General features: G+C 46.2%; 1 protein-coding gene across 2 annotated transcripts; it reads left to right on the forward strand.

Moving 5' to 3' along the window:
• The first annotated feature begins 1,228 nt into the window (after positions 1–1,228).
• On the forward strand, positions 1,229–18,076 carry SUN3 (Sad1 and UNC84 domain containing 3). 2 transcript variants are annotated; one of them, XM_025853135.2, is made up of 11 exons: positions 1,516–1,642; positions 1,785–2,045; positions 3,633–3,694; positions 5,708–5,811; positions 7,087–7,127; positions 8,285–8,450; positions 9,655–9,739; positions 10,331–10,446; positions 12,112–12,279; positions 16,827–16,919; positions 17,775–18,076. In XM_025853135.2, the coding sequence occupies exons 2-11, from the start codon at positions 2,035–2,037 to the stop codon at positions 17,892–17,894; spliced, it is 966 nt and encodes a 321-aa protein (XP_025708920.1). In that variant the 5' UTR covers positions 1,516–1,642; positions 1,785–2,034; the 3' UTR covers positions 17,895–18,076. The 2 variants fall into 2 exon arrangements, with proteins under 2 accessions (XP_025708919.1, XP_025708920.1); XM_025853134.2 differs by lacking the exon at positions 1,785–2,045 and having other exon boundaries at positions 1,229–1,642.
• The last annotated feature ends 1,636 nt before the right edge of the window (positions 18,077–19,712 follow it).

The following is a 19,712-nucleotide window of genomic DNA, read 5'->3' on the forward strand; positions in this document are numbered from 1 at the left end:
AATGTCGCTCGGTGGGCATCACGAGAAACCAGAGACTCTGGCAGCGAAGCAGCGTTTGAAGAACTGAAGGGGGGGAAATACTCCAGAACTGAGGAAATGCATGAGCGCCCAAAGGGACCTTTAAAGTAGCCGAGTCGGAACAATGAGCACTAATATCACACTTCGGTGAATCGAACTGAAACTGAGGAACACCAAAGAGGGAGAGAGAAAATATTCAAAATTGTAAGAGGATAAAGACCAAAGTGTCCCATACACACACAGGCGCACACACATGTGTGCACGCGCACACACACGCAGACATGTGCACACAGATACACACACGTGTGCTAGCACACACGCAGGCACGTGCACACAGATACACACACGTGTGCTAGCACACACGCAGGCACGTGCACACAGATACACACGCAGACGTGCACACAGATACACACGCACGTGTACTTGCACACACGCAGACGTGTGCACACAGATCCACACGTGTACTTGCACACACGCTATGCACACAGAGACACACACAGACACACACGTGCACACACTGTGTACACACACGCACGCACAGACATGGGCAGGCACACACACAGGAATGCACGAGGCAGAATCCTCGTCATCCCCATCAGCAGCCACCTGCTTCACGCACCAGTGAGTCATGCTCCAAAGCTGTCACCCACGGACCGTATACTCAATAAACTCTCTCCTTGGAGGGGCCCTGGCGAAGGGTGTGCACGAGACACGCACAAGAATGGGCGTTGGCCATTCTTTGTGTTGCTGCAAAACTAAAAGCAGCCTCAGCGTGCATCCGTACAAGAGCAGGTAAATGACTGTGACGTGTATGTGATAAAATATATCATCGAATACTGCGCAGCCGTGAGAGCGAGCGAGCTGGAGTGAAAACATCCCAAGACAACGGGAGAAAACGGAGGAAGGGCGTTTCGGTCGAAAGCAAACACACAATATTGTGTTCTGTATGGACACATATATCGGTGCTAAAATATTTAAAAATACGTGGGAATTCCATATAACAACTTCCAGATCATAGTTCCCTGTGGGAAGGAAGGGACAAGAGTAACATTGGGGAGCGATATGTTGGGGTCTCCCAAGGTCTCCGTGGTATTTCACTTGTGAAGGGGACGCAGCAAACCCCTGGTTTGTGACAGCGGAGAGCTGGGTACAGGGGGAACCTTGGCAGGACCTGCGGGCCATGCAGAAGGTGTTACAATGAAGCATGAACACGCGCGTTCAGGACGAGGTGCGGGCCCGAGAGGCGGCCGCAGGTGCCCCACCTGACATGGGGTGGGGTTTCCATTGTGATGCGTCACAGAAGGTGATGCAACAGAGGGGTCTGCAGCGGTTCCAGATTCGCTCACTCACAGTTTCCCCCTCGAAGGAGAAACACCCGGGAAGTAAGACAAGAAAGCAACCCCAGATCCTCTCTGTAGGGCGTCATGCTTTCCCTGAAATAGCAAAGAGCACACGGATGCTCTTCTTCCTCCTCCCAGCTCTTTGCTACCTTGTGGGGGGAAATGAGTGGAAGGCCGAAGCCGAGAAGGGCCGCCAGGTTTTTTAGAGGTCATTCTGAGGAAGCCAGCAACAGCCCCAGTTTTAGTGTCCTGCTCTCGGAGCACGGGAACCCTGACGCCAACGGGTACGTAACTCTGAAGAACAATCGCTATCAGATCGGATACATACGTGCCGCGGGCCAGACTTGCTCTGTTTACTTGGAAAATAGCCCCCCAAAAGCCTTTCTCCTTTTGAGAGAAAGTCATTTCCTAACACTTTCCTGGCAGGTGTCCCTTGATCACCACGCCGGGGGTACTTTGACTCATTCAAGACCACGGGGCACAAGGATTGTGAACCAGAAGCCACCTTTAAAGAAGAATGAACCTCAGCAGCAGCAAGATTACTATTCTACTTGACGGATTTGCGGATTATTCCCCTCTTTACCTAGCTTGTCCGTTCTCTGTGATTTATGGTGCTTAGCCCCGCGGTTGAGGACACCCCGACACAGAGTGCGTTGAGCGCATCCTTGGGTGACAAATGACTGCACGGTTAGTGGGCACGCATTTGGAGCCAATAACTGTGTCCTGTTGTCAGAGCATGTGTGGATTGGCCAGAAGGAGGCCGCAGAGAATCCCTGCCCACCCAGGGCGGGGTGGGGGGAGGGGGGGAGGAAGGAGGGCAAACACCCCAGCCCTCCTCCCCTGTCCCCTCTGCTCCGCCTGCTGGGAAAACAAAAATGAAAAGTCACAGAATAGCCACATGAGTGGTACCAGAAGAGCCCTTGCACGGAAACAAACCTGCCCATACAAACGAGGGAGGGCTACAAAGTTTTGTTATCATTTGTCATGATACAAGAAGAGGAATTGGACTGTCCCAATCTAAAGGAGCAAAACATGCTCCCCGCAGAAGACAGGGTCCCACGGTTCATGCAAAGGCATCCAAGGGGCTTTAAAGTGCAGAGGCTGACAGCCAGGGTTTTATCAAAAAACAGAAGTAACCTTTGCCGAACATTTGCATGTGGTCCTTTTTATTTCATGCAGCCCATCGGGAGGGCTCACCCGGGCTGTAAATGCACCTTTGAATAACTCTCTTTAGGCAGTGGACCCCACACGTGACCAAGAAATAATATTTACAGAGGATGTGCTTTCAAGATACACCTCCCTCTGAGGGCAAAGAATCAGGAAAAGCTTCTGGGTCAGGACAGAGGTGACCTTTGGGATGGAAAGCGCAGGGTCTGATGGGGTTTGTGGGGGGGGTTTTGCCCGTTGTTGCTGAGGTGACACGGGTGTGTTCATCCTGTAAAAGTCCATTGAGTCAGGCGGTTAGGATTTGTGTCTTTTTCTGTGTAGAGGGTAGACTGCAAGCAAAAGTGAAGGGAAGTGTTATGATTATTTAAAGAACTTCATCAGATAGTTGTTAATCATTTCTTTTTTTAAAGTAGGCTCCTCACCTAGGGTGGAGCCCAACGCGGGGCTCTTTCTCACGACCCTGAGATCAAGACCTAAGCCGACGGGGCTCCCAGGTGGCTCAGTCCATTAAGCGTCTGCCTTCGGCTCAGGTCATGATCCCAGGGTCCTGGGATCGAGTCCCACATCGGGCTCCCTGCTCAGTGGGGAATCTGCTTCTCCTTCTCCCTCTGCCTCTCCCCCTGCTCATGCTCTCTCTCCCTCTCTCTCTCTCTGTCAAATAAATAAAATCTTTAAAAAAAAAAAAAAAAGACCTGAGCCAAAACCAAGAGTCGGACGGACCTTAACCGACTGAGCCACCCAATACCTAATTTCCATGAAATCAGACTCTAAGCTCTTCTCCTTCTGCCTTCAGACCACAAGGATAACCCTTTCTGTTACATCCTTTGTAAGCATCTATTACACACACATGAAAACACTGGGGCATACACACACACAGCACAACCGTAACGCGTGTGACCTGAGGGGTGGGACGTCTGAGTGTGTAAATACTCCACCCCAGAAACTGTTTTCTCTGGAGTCCAAAATTCGGTTAGGAAGTGAATTAGTTCTCAGACTCAGCCTAGAAGGAGCACGTGTGTGGACTTGGTTGTAGTGGTTAGTCTCATGTTCAAAGTACCGGTTGCTGGTGGTGGACCCTTACGCTCTTCTTGTTTTTCTTCTCCTTAGGTTAACCCAGTCGTGGAAGATTGTCATAAGCACGGTGTCTATATTGACCCTTCTTCTTATAGGTAAGGTCCTTAAAGCCATGTCTCAGGATGTTTCTGTGTAGGGAGGGGGATCTCTGTGGAAATGCCAGAGAAAGCTCTGGAAAGAAATAAATGTCGCAGATAGACGGCACGAAAGCCTCTCGCTGATCCCCAGGGGGGCTGAAGAAATGGCTGAACGTGCCGTTTGCAGGTTGCTGACTGCCAATATCCCACGTCGCGCCCCCTAGCACGTGGAACATTGCTCTTTAATATATAGATGACTTGAAGCACAGAGTGCCCAGTAAAATCAAGGTTCCAATCTGGGTGGCTCAGTCCGTTAAGCATCTGACTCTTGGTTTCAGCCCAGGTCATGATCTCAGGGTTGTGGGACTGAGCCCTGCATTGGACCCTATGCTCAGAGGGGAGTGGGCTTGAGATCCTCCCTCTCCCTCTGCCTTCCCCCACCCCCTGCCCGCAGGGGCGCACGAGTTCTCTCTCTCTCTCTCTCAGTAAATAAATAAAACTTTTTTTTTTAAATAAAGTTTTTACCTACTCTGTCCAGTGTTTGGACTTCTCCAGGGATGGTTTCAGTCCATTTTTTTTTTTCCTTAAAGGGGCCATACTCACTTGTTTCTTTGTGTGCCTTGTAATTTTGTGCTGGAAACGGGGCATTTCAATATTTTAATATGGTAACTCTGGAAGTCAGATTTCTTCCCCCTTTCCCAGAGATTGCTGTTAGTCCTCATTGAGGGCTGTCGTCATTTTTTACTGACGGTCACTGTTTGCCATCTCAGTGGTCAGCTGGTGACCTGACAGAGACTTCCTGGAGTCATCGAAGGGGAGACAGAGAGGGAAGAATGGAGACTCTCCGAGTCTTGATCCTGTGACACTACGCTGGGCACGCTTTCAGGGCTAAGCTGGGCCACCCACGACTCTGCTTTAACCTTCACCTCTGGCTCACACAGAGCCCACAGAGCCACCTGACGTGCAAGCCCGGGATCCTCTCTATGACCTCTTCTGAACATGCATCCAGTTCGGGACACCCGTGTTACCTTCTCTTTTCCCTTCCAAGCCCTGTTCCCGCAAGGGACTTCCTCCTCTGATTTCTCCCTCCCATGCTTTGGGTCTGGCTGCCCCTTGCCCCATGCCCTATTCTTTGCCCAGGTGGGGAAGGCCAATTTATGTCCTTAAGTTTTTTTTTTTCAAAGATACAATTTATTTATTTGAGAGCAAGAGAGAGAGAGAGAGAGAGAGAGCATGAGCCGGGGTGGAGGGGCAGAGGGAGAGGGAGAAGCAGACTCCCCACTGACAGGGAGCCCAACTTGGGGCTCGATCCCAGGACCCAGAGATCATGACCTGAGCCGAAGGGAGACGCTCCATCACTGAGCCACCCGGGCTCCCATCTTTCGCCAGATATCACAGCCTCCCAGAAAACCCTTCTAGCCCAAGGGGGTGGGAACACCAGGAGGTTCAAAACTCCCAGTCACTGTAGATTAAGAACAAGTCTGCATTAGCCCCCTGAAACCAGCAAGCTGCATGAGCAATGTGCACTCCCATCCCCCCCCCGTGCTCCCAGTCCCTGCCACCATGCTGGGGACCGAGGGATGGCAGGCAGGGGAGCAGGAATCCCATACTCTTAACGATAATCTGCTTTTCTTCAGTCCTCTGGTTGCTGTAAGTTTGGGATTAGATGTCAGAGTCCAACAAAAGTAGATCCTGTTCGTCTTTGCCCGCATATGAACATTTCAATGGAGACCTGATTTTGTTAAGCACCCAATATTGCCATTTTCCATATTGTCACCCAAGGATCTGATATTCTATTTAAGAGTGTATGTATCCTTCATGCTTAGAGAAATTCTTATCAATGCATGTAACATATCAGGGCACCCGGCCGGCTCCGTCGGAGGAGCGCGCGGCTCTTGATCTCAGTGTCATGAGTTCAAGCCCCACGTTGGGTGGAGAGATGACTTAAAAATCTTTAGAGAACATACATGTAGACGATCATAAATGCTTGCAGACAGACTCTTCCATCAGAGTTGGTCTTTTCTTTAACAGGACTTGGCAATCACATGTGGCTTAACGAAACGGAGTTTCCTCAGAAATCCAGACAATTTTACGCTCTAATTGCAGAATACGGTTCGAGGCTTTATAATTACCAGGTGATGTCTTGTTAAGTCATTTTGTATGTCACTCGTTTAAAATTTAACATGCTCCAACTTGTAGTGTGTTACCTTTGTTTTGCATGTGAATATCTAATAGAATTAGCGTAGGGACCAGGGTCCTATTAAGCGGTTTTATGACGAAGCGAAGCTACAATTTGACCTACAAATCCTCTCCAGCCTCTGATCCCGGCAGGCTCCTACCATAGACTGAATGTTTGTGAACCTTTTGTCTTCTCTGTTTCTTCCTTTTGCAATGAGGATGTCTATCCTCCACCTGTCTCATCCCTGTATTTAGCACATCACGTGTTTGGTTTCATAGCCTCACAGCTGGAGGGGAATTAGCTTCAGGATGAATCTTATCTGGGATCTTAACCCATATCGGACTTAGGTGCTACTTAGACGAGGCTATGGACTTTAGAGTTTTCAGGTGATGCTGGAATGAGCTAGGACTTTGGAGGCTTACCCCTATTACGATGCCTAATTCTAGGGGTCACCTTCACTAGGCTAGGTGCCCAGACGTTTGGTCAAACACTAGTTCTAGATGTTGCTGTGAAGGCATTTTTTGATGTGATTAACATTAAACTGGTAGGCTTTGAGTAAAGCAAATTAACCGCCGTAGTATGGGTGGGCCTCACCCAATCAGTTGAAGGTCTTAAGAGAGAAAGAGTGGAGACCCCCAAAGACGAAGAAATTCTGCCTCCAAGCAGCCTTTAGACTTGAGCTACAGTAGCTATGGGCAATAGAAGCTGTTTTTATTCAATTAACAACTGATTTTAAACAGCATTCCCTTCTCTTTAGATATCTTTTTAAAGATTTTATTTATTTATTTGAGGCAGAGAGAGAGAAAGAGCTCACACAGAGGGAGAGAGAGAGGGATTGGCAGGTGGAGGGAGAAGCAGGCTCCCTGCTGAGCAGAGAGCCCGTTGTGGGGTTCCATCCCAGGACCTTGTGATCATGACCCGAGCTGAAGGCAGACACTGAACCCACTGAGCCACCCAGACGCCCCAGCACTTTCACTACCTTGAGAAACAGCCCCTCTTAGACTCCAGTTGTCACTTTCAGATTTGGATGTTGCTTCATCCCCACAAAATGTAACCATTTGCAGGAAGGCAGACAGACATGCAGGTGTCTTAGAGGACACTCGGCGTCCCCCCGTGTCACGTATGTCTATCCAGGTGCAAGTGTGATTTCTTTCCCCTTTACGAATAAGAACACTAACTCTGCTTGACTAGGCAAGATGCCGAATGATTGGGGTCCTTTGGTTTCTTCCAGGCCAGACTTCGGACGCCAAAAGAACAACTGGAGCTTTTAAAGTGAGTGAGGTTTTCTGATTCGGGGGACTTTGCTGGTGTGACTCCAGCAGTGGAATGTTTTTCTAAAACCATAAAACTAAAATCACTCCCACTTCTGGGGCTCATTCTTTAAGGTAATAGACACTGAGCCGTGCTTTCCAGATGAGTTATGATTTAAGAAAATGAAAACCGCTTGGAGAAGAAAAACAAGCCAACGGTTAAATACGTTTGAGGATATCCGTGTAATGGGGAATTATGAAGCCTTCGAAATAACTGTAATAATGAATAATGTAAATATTTAATGATTATAATACCTAATAATGTATCTAGTACCCGGGAAGTGCAGCAGGACACAAGATCACAAACAGCATCTGTATTTTGTTCCTAGTTTTTCTCATGGAATAAAAACTGTTATAAGCACACAGAAATGCAGCAGTGTTTATCTCTTGAAGAGTTTTGTATTTGCCAAACCTTGAACCTGTATTGTTTTACAAACTGGGGGGGGCGGGGAGAAGAAAGTCATAGGTGAGTAGTGCTTACATTTTTCAACCTAAAGAGACACCTGCTGGCTTGACACGTACTCATTGTGTCCGCCAGTAATTTTCAAACTGTCCAAGTGGCAGAAGCCATTCTGCGAAAACAACGTCTTGCACCCTCCTGCTGTCAGCAGGGACAAGTGGCTGTCCCCAGCTGTAATCTCCAGCCACGCAGCCTCCAGCCACCCTCCTTGCCGGAGCCTCATCCATAGGACCTCAGGGCTCAGGATGAAACCCCTGCTCCATACCCCACTGGAGATACAGGGTGTTCCCCATTTGAACAAGGGAACAAGGTGGCCCATGGGGATTTAGGCTTCACGCTGTGAAGTCATGCAGGCTCCGGTCAGGGTAGCACAGCCCCCAGGGAGGGCCCAGGGACGCATAAGGTTGGAGAAGCCCTACCTGCCTGCGTAGAGCACGCCCCAAGCATTGGGACACCCTCTGGAAGCTTCTTGCCCTGAATGTCCTTGCTGTTCATAGGGAGTGACGGGCGGCGCTTTGTGACCAAGGGGCATCCCCGACCCCCTCTCTCAAGACTTGGCCTCTCCTGCAACAGCCTCTTCCCGGGGCTGCTTCTGAAGCCCAACCCTTGGCAGGAAGCCCAGTCTCCCTCCCTTCACATCAGGGGGTCTCCCTTTACAGGAAGGAAAGCCAGACTCTGGAGAACAACTTCCGTGAAATTCTATTTTTAATTGAACAAATAGATGTTCTGAAGGCATTGCTTAGAGATACGCGGGACGGTCTGCACAATTACAGCCGGAACATGGACAGAGATGAGGACCAGGAGCCCTTGGAGGCCACTGACGAGGTAAGGGCGCTTGGGAGGGTCGCCTTGCATGGCTTCTGGGAGCAGAAAACTCAAGCACTGGATGCTTTGTCCTCCTCCGGAAGGTTCTCCCTGACAGGAGCTTACCTCAAGAAAGCTTGCCCTGGGAACCCGCTTGCCTGTGATCCCTGTGTCACAGAGAAGACTTGCCATCTGACGGACTTCCCGCCCAAGTCAGTACCCGACGCCGTTTTATTTTCCCGTAAGACACATAGAAGCTCATTCAGAAATGCAGCCTCTGAACACTTACAGAGCAGAATATTTTTATTCACGGAGCCGAAGCTAGCGCCCTTGACCTCATCAGCACCCGATCAGGGCACATGATGCTGGAGGCCAATGAGCTTGGCTGCTTTTCCCTGTCTCCCACACTAGCTTCTCTTCTTCCCTTAATGCCTATTTCCTGAAGCACACAGAAACCTCACCCTGACACCTCCTGCCCTCCGGGCCCTGTACTGTCAGGGCCCCGGGACAAGGGTCCGAGTCAGAACTGGAATGGTGGGTCCTCTAGGATACTTGCTTTCTTAGAATCAGAACGTCCTTAAGAAGCCAGTATTAACTCAAAGGATGGATGTTTTCTTTTTTTTTTTTAATTTTATTTATTTATTTGAGAAAGAGAGAGAGAGAGTCAGCTGGGGGAGCGGGAGGAGAAGCAGACCCCTTGCTTATTTTCAGGACCCTGGGATCATGACCTGAGCTGAAGGCAGATGCTTAACCGACTGAGCCACCCAGGCGCCCCAAGGATGGATACTTTCTAAGAAGCAGTCATGAACTCCATGTAAAAGACCTGATGCCCAAATACCTACAGAATGATCAAGTCTTTATTACTAAACAGAGACGCGAATGAAGCGGGGGGACCCAGCAGGTGGCATGCACAACCTCGTGTGACCACCTCACTGCAGAGCGTGATGGGGGGTCGTTAGGGCTTCCGAAGGGGCCTTGGCTCCAACCTTGCTGGGACTGGGGGGCATCTGGACATGTCCCAGTGACCTGGAGAATGGCGACCCCTCGGGGCTGTGGAGGACATTAGAAATCCGGGCGCAGCACCTGGCTCTGTGTAGTTCCTCAATGTTCACCATTTGTATTTTGCAGATTATGGTGCTTAGCTGCAAGTCTACAAAGTGAATTGTCAAAACCCAAGAAGTTAGCCGAGATTGTTAACAGAGAACTCTTTCTAATATTTTTACAGGAAATGTCAAACTTGGTAAATTATGTCCTTAAAAAGTTGAGAGAGGACCAAGTCCAAATGGCCGACTATGCCCTTAAATCAGCAGGTGAGTAAAAACTGAAAAGTTAATGCTCCCAAGCGGTCCGTATTCTTTATATTTGATTTTCTATTTTTTTATTTTTTAAAGATTTTTAAATTTCTTTATTTTTAAGTCATCTCTACACCCAGTGTGGGGCTCGAACTCACAAACCGGAGATCAAGAGTTGCATGTTCTACTGACTGAGCCCCTGACATTGTTGGTTTTTATGCCTTTTTTGTTTTTAAGTAGGTTGGGCTGATTTAAAAGTCTCATTACATGAGTTGTTAAAATATGGGCGTCCACACGTCTGTTGAGGTAATAAACACAGTCCACATCATATTTCCCCCTCTGAATCAATTGTTCTGGAATTCATTCAGTACCAGTTTCGGAAATGCTATGAAACCACACAGAGCAAGAAAACCACACGTTTTCTCAAAGTGACAAAGTCTCAGCAGTAATGAGAGCGGGAAGCCGTACTCCCCCTACCGATGCCTGAGTGTGAACGTCACCTTACTGGCAATTTGCCTGGGAACACTATTCTAACAACATTGTGAAAATATAAATGATGTGTCTTGAGATGTGTAATTGTTTATTTAAAATATTATTTTCTCTTTGCAGGGGCTTCTGTCATTGAAGCTGGGACCTCGGAAAGTTACAAAAATAATAAAGCAAAACTTCACTGGCATGGGATCGGTTTCTTAACTTACGAAATGCCTCCAGATATTATTCTACAGGTAGAAGCTAGACTAAGAGGAATCTATTTATATTTGAGGATTTTGCTCATATTATTTATCATGAAAATATTAACACCCACAATGGAGGCCACTCTGAATTTGTCACAGAACCTGAAACCATCACCTTGCATTTTATTTTATTTTATTTTATTATTTTGGGGGGAAGGAAGGGGAGGGACAGAGGGAGAGAGAGAGAATCTCAAGCAGACTCCACGCTGAGTGCAGAGCCTGACACGGGGCTTGATCTCACGGCCCTGAGATCATGACCTGAGCCGAGATCAGAGTAGGACGCTTAACTGACTGAGCCACTCAGGTGCCCCCCTACTTGCATTTTAATAGTCATCAAACTATATAAATTATTTCTTATTTTATGGGCAGTAAACTCATAAATTATTAAAATTAGTTAAATGATTAATTATTAATTATTTTTATCATTTTAAAATTCGTAAGCTAGATTATTTACTTCTTAAATAGGACGTTTGCATTCCATATCTTTTCCTTAAATCGATCTTGCAGCCCCCCTCTTTAGTTGAAAACTTCAGTCTTTCAACAAACATTAACTCCAGGTGCTCGCCCCTAAGTGCCAGCACTGTACCACCCGCTCTCCAGACTGACACATTCCTGCAGAGTCCAAGTGTAACAGGAGACATTTCCAAATACGATCTCCACTAACATATGAGTTCAATTTAGAAGGCTATAGGTAGACATCAACAGATGGTAGGGCTGATCTTAACTACAACCAACAAACCTGAAGTCCATTTCCAAGGTAGGAATACCTTCAGAAGCAATAATACAGATTTCATTGCAGACTCTAGATCTAGAAAATGGTACATTTTTCTTCCTTACCATCACCACTGCTTTGACCATCACCACCATCACCACCACCACCATCATCGCCACCATCACCATCATCATCATCACCTTCATCACCACCACCATTATCACCATCACCACCATCACCCCTACCATCATCACCACCATCACCACCACCATCATCATCACCACTATCATCACCACCATCACCTCCAGCATCACCATCACCACCATCACCTCCATCACCACCATCACCACCACCATCATCACCTCCACCACCATCATCAGCACCATCACTACTACCACCACCACCATCACCACCATCACCTCCACTACCACCATCACCATCACCTCCACCACCATCACCTCCACCACCACCATCACCACCATCATCATCACCACCATCACCTCCACCACCACCATCATCACCACCACCATCATCGCCATCACCATCATCACCACCATCATCATCACCACTATCATCTCTACCATCACTTCCATCATTGTCTTTGCCACCAGCACGCTATCACCACTCATGCCAACTGGCTGCCTTCTAGCAACATACAGTCTAGTTAGAGCAATAAAAGAAAATGCATAATAAATAAATTAGATAATCATATAAGAGATAATCCTATAATGAAAGGCTTTGAATGATTGAAGTCTGATGTGCTCTGGAAGAACAACCAAACCCCTGGGTACCTTGGCAGTTTTCCTGTGTGGTATGTACCCCACACAGTGCCTTCGTATTACAGGCATAAGCGAGATCTGTGGTCAATAGTGATTTGCTGACCAATATTGCAGTGGTGGATCTATACAACCCGATAAGAGATTAACTCGGTGTTTTCTTTCCAGCCGGATGTCCACCCTGGGAAGTGCTGGGCCTTCCCAGGTTCCCAGGGTCATGCCCTGATCAAGCTTGCCAGGAAGATCACACCAACTGCCATTACCATGGAGCACATCTCGAAGAAGGTGTCTCCCTCAGGAAACATCTCCAGCGCACCCAAGGAATTTTCTGTCTATGTGAGAGGCAGTCGGAATCTGTGTTCAGAGTGGGTTATACTAAGAGGGGGTTGGCAAGGAATCAGATGCTGGGACGGCACCTGAACTGTGCAGCTAACCATTTTTATCACTGTGAGAAAGTTACTTCTTTCCGTTACCTCTGCTTTGCCATCTACAAAGAGAGAGGGTTGAACCAGATGATTTCTATTACTTATTTTTTTTATTTTTATCAAAGCTATATGTGCACAGTTAAAAAATCAGCATTCTTGTATACTTATAACTAAACAGTTTTTTCTTGTGCCAGGGCTTCTTGTCCCAGGTTTCTACTTTCTAGAAGCTTCCACTTGGCCACAGTTTTAGCTGCTCATTTCGGTACACTTGCCTTCATATTTGCTTTTACCGTTACTTCTTCTTTTTTAAGTAATCTCTATGCCTAATGCGGGGCTCGAACTCACCACCCCAAATTCAAGAGTCCTGTGCTCTACCAACCAAGCCAGTTAAGTGCCCCTACTTTTACTTTTTGATTTTTCAGTTTTGCTTATAATCTACTGACTTCCTCTGATAAAAAATGAAGATCAGTCCTCGTCCACGGCTCTCCCATCTTCCCCCAATTTTTAGGTCTTACTTTTCTTTAATAAACAAGTTTATTGAGAGGTCATTCACATACCAGCAATTCGCTTACTTAAAGTGTTCACGTTGGTGGTTCTTAGTATGTATATTCACAGAGTTGTGTATCCCTCACCACGATCAACTTTAGGACATTTTTGTTGCCCCCCAAAGAAGACTTGCTCTCCTTAGCTGTCAGCTCTCATCGCTGAGCCCGCTCCCCCACCCCCGGCACCACTGACCTACTTTGTCTCTGCAGAGTTGCCTACTCCGGACGTTTCATGTAAGTGGAATCATATAATATGTGGTCTTCAGTGAAAGGGTCCTTCCACCTAGCATCATGTGTTTGAGGTTCCTCTGTGCTCTATAACGTGTGACTGCACTTCATTTTTTAAACTGCTGAGTAATAGGGGCGTCTGGGTGGCTCAGTGGGTTGAGCGTCCGCTCTTGGTTTCGGCTCGGGTCGTGATCTCAGGGTCCTGGGATCGAGCCCCGCGTTGGGCTCTGCATTCAGTGTGGAGTCTGTTTAGGAGTCTCTCTGCCTCTCCCTCTCTCATTCTCTCAAATAAATAAAAAAAAATTTTTAATTAAAAAAATATAAAAATAAATAAATTGCTGAATAATACATATTTCATTGTGTGGATTTATATATCCACTCATCAGCTGATGGGCATTTGAGCTGTTTCCTCTTTTTTGACTATTATGAATAGCGCTGCGGGAAATATACGTGTCCAAGTCTTTGTGTGGACATCGGTGTTCATTTCTCTTGGGTCTATATCTGGACGTAGAATTACTAGGTCACGTGGTACATCTGCGTGTCATGTTGGAGACACTGCTAGACGGCGTATCTTCCTTTCAATCAATATGCAATGTTTTCACTGTGACTGTGTGAATGGGGGTGTTCTCACTGAGCCCTATAGTATACTGGAATACTATTTTCTTTGTGTAAGACTTTGATGTTCCTGTTCGTTAAAATGTTTGATGTTCCTATTCATCAAAACGAATGCCTCGTTTCAATTGAATTTGCTGACTTTTCTACATTCCTATCACAAAACCATTCCCCACCTCTTTTTTCCAAAGGGTAAAAATCCTGCCATTATGTTCCTTCATGTCAGATCATTTCCAAGTTTCTTCTTTATTTTATTTTTTTTTTTAAATGTCCCTCTGGCCCACTCTGCCCTTCTGCTCCGATGTGACCAGAACTTCATGTCTGCATCCTGGGGATTCGACTTAATCATCTAATCTAGTATTTAAAAAATCTTTTCTCTCTAATTTTCCTTCATTTTTTGTTCCACCCTCTGAAAGATTTTATCAACTTATATCCTAACCCATATGTGGAATTTTTCATTTCTGCTGTCATGATTATTCTGAGACTTTTTTTTTTCCCTGCAAATAACTCCCTTTCTTTAGAGTCTAAATTTCTTCCTTCATGGATGCAATATCTTCTCTTCAGCTCTGGAAGATATTAATAGACATTAATTATAGTTGTGTTGTGTTTTCTCCTGCTCCTTCCTGTGTCCTAATTCCCAAATACCACTTTTCCTATTTGTGGAAAAGTGTTTTTCTCTCATGTCTGGTGATGCTTGTCTGTTGCATTTAAAAGCCAAAGGGTAAAAAGCCAGCCAAAAGCTGTGCATGCAAGGTGGTGGATGCCAAGTGGGTGCTCTGCTTGGGCCGATTCTTCTGGAACCCCCAGAGTATGATACGGGGCAGGTTGACCCTGGAGGAGTCTTGCAACCTTGTGCCCAGATTTCAGCTTGGTCAACCACCCACAGGGACAATAGGTACATGTGCTCCCCCTGCAACCCCCTGCCCTCCCCCCAGCCCGTGGCCTTGTGTCTGTCCTTCTTGGAATTTGCAATGGCAACATCAGCATGCTGCTGGTCCCCCGTAAGCCGGGATAGTCCATTCTTGCTCCAGGCCACTACACCAGTCACCAATTGGCTTTCGCCAGACTTTTCGTCTCACAGTCTGTTCCCTGGTGTTCCCTGTTGCTCTATGCCTTTCTTCAACTCCTTGGTGGCCCTATCTGGAGGGGGCGCTTGGAGTTAAAACATGGGTGCTCAGCCTGCTTTGCGCACCCTTTGAATGCCTGTAAGTGGCATGATTCTGGGTCACAAGACAGAAAAGAAACCACTATCCTTTGATGGGGGCCTGCCACCACCCACAGTAGCTGTCTGCTGACACCTGCGGCTGACAGAGGTTGGAGCTGAGCCGCTCGAACCGCATCTCAGAGAGACGCACTCGGTTGCTCATTACAGGGGAGTTATGGGTAACCCCTCAGGCAATAGAAACCACTTCTCATCATTTTTCTCTTATATTAGCCAATTTATGAACCAGTGAGATTAAAGCTAGAGGAACTGCAGTGGGCACCCCCTACCACACAGTTGAACCCCCCCGTACATTTGACCCCCAAAACTTAACTACCAACAGCTTACTGTTGACCCATAAAACAGTATGGTAAAAAGTCTTACTGGTAACAGTCGATGAACACGTATTTTATATGTTATATATTAATAAAATAAAAAATATATATATTATATATATACTGTATTCTTACAATAAAGTAAGCTGGAGAAGAGAGAAGGCTACTCAGAAAATCATTAGGAAGAGAAAATAGACTTACAGTTCTTGCTGTATTTGTCCAAAAAATCCACATCTGTGTGCACTCACACGGTTGAACCCGTGTTGTTCAAGGGTCAGCTGTGTATGAGCTTTGAGTTGTATGAATATACAATTGTGGCTGCATTATGTAGTCATGCTGTAGACAATTCTTTTAATAAATTGTGATGGACCTCCTGGCCTGCTCAGTTGGTGGAGCATGTGACTCTTGATCTCGCGGTTATGAGTTCAAGGCCCAGGTTGGACGTAGAGCTTACTTAAAAATAACTTCTGATAAAGTTTACATATCAATATTTTCATTATCAAACAATTGTACCAATGAACTCTTTGATTATTGTGTTGCCATGATTTAAGGACACCAATGATAAAGTTTAGATTCACAAAATAAATTCATTTCCACCGGTCTGTCTCCTCTCAAAAACTTCCATTTTGAAGGTAGAGGATGAAGGGAAAAGCTCAAGGGAAAGAGTGTACGAATATCGCTAAGATCTTCCAGTCAACAAAAGCTTACTTTTTGGATAGAGTTATTTGTGTTCTCGAAGTCTGGTAGTTGGATTAAATTTATCTCGTTTCGGAAAACCGTGGGTCAACATGGGGACTCATTTTGTGGGGGTGTATTTTAAAGATTTTATTTATTTATTTTTATTTGAGACAGAGAGTGGAGTGGGGAGCGGTGGAGGATGAGGGTCAAGCAGACTCCGCGCTGAGTGCAGAGCATGACCCGAGCCCAAATCAAGAGTGGGGTGTCTAGGACTGAGCCACCCAGGCGCCCCTCACATTGTGCTTATTTTATTCAAAGTATGCCACCTGCAAATTCAGCTACTGAGCCAGGGTCAATGTTGGGATTTGTTCTAGTTCCCTGTCTCTATCTATCTATCTATCTATCTATCTATCTATCTATCTATCTATCAATCATCTATCTATCTATCTATCTATCTATCTATCTATCATCTATCTATCATCTATCTATCTATCATCTATCTATCTATCTATCATCTATCTATCTATCAATCATCTATCTATCTATCTATCTATCATCTATCTATCATCTATCTATCATCTATCTATCTATCTATCTATCATCTATCAATCAACTGATCAATCTATCTACCTACCATTATCCAATCAGACCTATGGTCAGCCTCCTCTTGCTTCACAAGCCCCCAAGTTAAACACCTCTTGGGCGTATAGGGCAGCACCGGGTCCTGCCACAGCACCGTGCTCCTGGTGGACCGCCAAAGATGTCTTGTGAATTATTGCTACCTGGACAGACAACTGCCTCCGTTTCTTTAGCCCAGCATCCACTCAAGAACTCCCTTGTCTCTTGCTTTCCTTCATAGGGCATCTCGAAACAATGTGAGGGAGAAGAAATATTCCTAGGTCAGTTCGTATATAACAAAATGGGAAGCACTGTTCAAACATTCGAGCTCCAGGTAATGAGCGCCCTGGAAAACGTGGGGTGTGAGAAACTCCAACCCCGGGCGGGTCTGTGGGTGTTGTTGATGCACAGTGTTGTGTGAGGATAATTATGACAGAAGTATGAGCTAAAGAAGGCTTGGCTCAGCTTCCATATTTAGCTCCAAGTGCTACATGGATTTTAATGCCAAACACCAGGCAAATACCAGAGCGGGTTCTAATCCTGATTCTTCCTCATTTGCTACTATTTTTGTTTAATTTTTACTATATTCATTTTCTCAGTCCTTCCCTTATCTATTGGGTTCTCTCGATACTATTAGTGGTCACTAGGTCATCTCCCATGGAGATGGCTGCAGGCAGACAGGAGCTCAGGAAGAAAAAATAAATATCGGACAATGTGAGTCAAATCTGTCTTCCTGACATTGAGGAGTGTTAGGAAGAGGAAATGGGGGAAAAATACCAACTGTTGACATAAAAAACCCGTGAAAGCCATTAAGGTATATGAAATACATTTTCATTATTTGTCATTAGGCGCAGGAAGATTTAGAAATACATGACACTTCTTGGCCAATGCCGAGATAATCTGAGCTGAAAACGATATGCGTGTTAGAAATGAATGAACCTGTAAAGTTTCTCATATGTGATGGTTTATCCGTGTCTCTCTCCCGCTCCCACCCGGGGGCACCATCTTCCTATGAGCCCTGCACTTACCCGGACCTATTTTCCCCTCCATGAGACTGGGTGTCTAATAAAATACTGGTTAGGAAGGAAAGAGTTCTAATTTCCCATTATATCAGCACCCCTTGGTGGTTGGATTCTTGGAGATGGATTTCTGTATAAGGCATTCATTTGTATCTTTTCTTTATTTTCAGCATGGCGTTTCTGAATCCTTATTATGTGTGAAACTGAAAATCCTCAGCAACTGGGGACACCCGAAGTACACGTGTTTATATAGATTCCGGGTCCACGGTACCCCAGGAGAGTACCCCTAGAGAGGAAGCCATGCAGACGGCCGTGACCACAGGTCCAGAACATGGGACTATTCTTCTTCCTTTAGATCCACCTCACTCAGAGGAATCCAAACGGGCGTGGGAGGGAAAACTCAAAAGTGGTTCATACCTGCCGATAAAATGTGAATGCGTTTTACGAGTAAAAGATATGAAAATAAATGCAATGGTCTGGTGGTAGTTTTGCTCTTGAGGATGAATCCTGTGGAAGCACTGAAAAGAATGTATGCATTTGGAATGAAGCTGATATTACTCTAGAGTCTCTCATACTAGTATCTTTGCCTTCTTTACTCATGTGACCATAACCACACCAGGCATGGATGTCCCCTGTTACTGCTCTGACATATACATATATATAACAGTGATGTAGAGGTGATTGCTGGCGTCGGTCAATGCAACCAGGTAAGCCAGAGAAATTGGAGGTAAAAATTAGAGGGGAAGTCTGACCATGACTACCTGCAGATGGCTTGGTGAATTCCTTGAACCGCAGTAAAAGTCAATGAAGGGATACGTTATAAACAAGGAGAGGGCGCCTGGGTGGCTCAGTTGGTTGAGCGACTGCCTTCGGCTCAGGTCATGATCCTGGAGTCCCGGGATCGAGTCCCGCATCGGGCTCCCTGCTCAGCGGGGAGTCCGCTTCTCCCTCTGACCCTCCCCCTCTCATGTGCTTTCTCTCATTCTCTCTCTCTCAAATGAAAAAATAAAATCTTTCAAAAAAACAAAACAAAACAAAACAAGGAGAAACTGCAGGGAGGTAGTGGATACAAAATTATCATACAGAAATCGACTTCATTCATAAATACAAACAACAACCAGTGAGGGGATACAATTTACAAAAGTTACAACAACAATTAAAAAACAGTAAGGGGCGCCTGGGTGGCTCAGTCAGTTAAGCATCTGACTCTCGATCTCAGCTCAGGTCATGACCTCAGGGTCGTGGGATGGAGCCCCGAGTCAAGGCTCCGGGCTCAGTAGGGAATCTGCTTGAGAGTCTCCCTCTCTCTGCCCCTCCCCCTCAAGTAAATACATATTCAAAGAAAAGAAAAGAAAAGAATTAAGCTACCTGTACAGTAGCCCCCCTTTTCCTTGGGGGATACATGTTTGCCCGAATCCGTGGATAGTACCGAACCCTGTATACACTGTGTTTTTCCCTAGATGCACACACATATGACAAAGTTTTTTCCCTAGATGCACACACATATGAGAAAGCCAGGTGAGGGGATGAAGCGGGTGAGTGATGCATGCAGGTTTGTGACCTAGCGTTAGATTGTCCTGACCTCCTGACAGTACATCAGAAGGGAGACCACCTGCTTCAGGACCACAGTTGACCTGGAACCACGGATGAGGGGAACCCACCATGAAGAACCGCCCCCCCCAACACTGGTGGATCACTAAGCCAAAACTCCAGTAGATGGAAAGACATACTTGCTCTGTGGCTATGAAAACTCCACTACCAAGATGTCAATTCTCCTTAAGGTAACCTACACAGTCAATTTGATCTCAATTAAAAGCCGGAAAAAATTTGGTATTGATGAAATGATGAAACGATTATGGTATTTATGGTATCGATGAAACGATTATGGGCTATTATTTGGAATTATTGTTAAAAACAATGTTTTGGGGCGCCTGGGTGGCTCACTCGGTTGAGCAACTGCCTTCGGCACAGGTCATGGTCCTGGAGTCCCTGGATCGAGTCCCGCATCGGGCTCCCTGCTCAGCGGGGAGTCTGCTTCTCCCTCTGACCCTCTCCCCTCTCATGCTCTCTCTCTATCTCATTCTCTCTCTCAAATAAATAAATAAAAT

This window comes from Callorhinus ursinus, unplaced genomic scaffold (genome assembly GCF_003265705.2).
Source record: "Callorhinus ursinus isolate GAN/ISIS: 27379988/994484 unplaced genomic scaffold, GSC_fseal_2.0 scaffold60, whole genome shotgun sequence".
In the NCBI taxonomy this organism is placed as follows: Eukaryota; Metazoa; Chordata; class Mammalia; order Carnivora; family Otariidae; genus Callorhinus; species Callorhinus ursinus.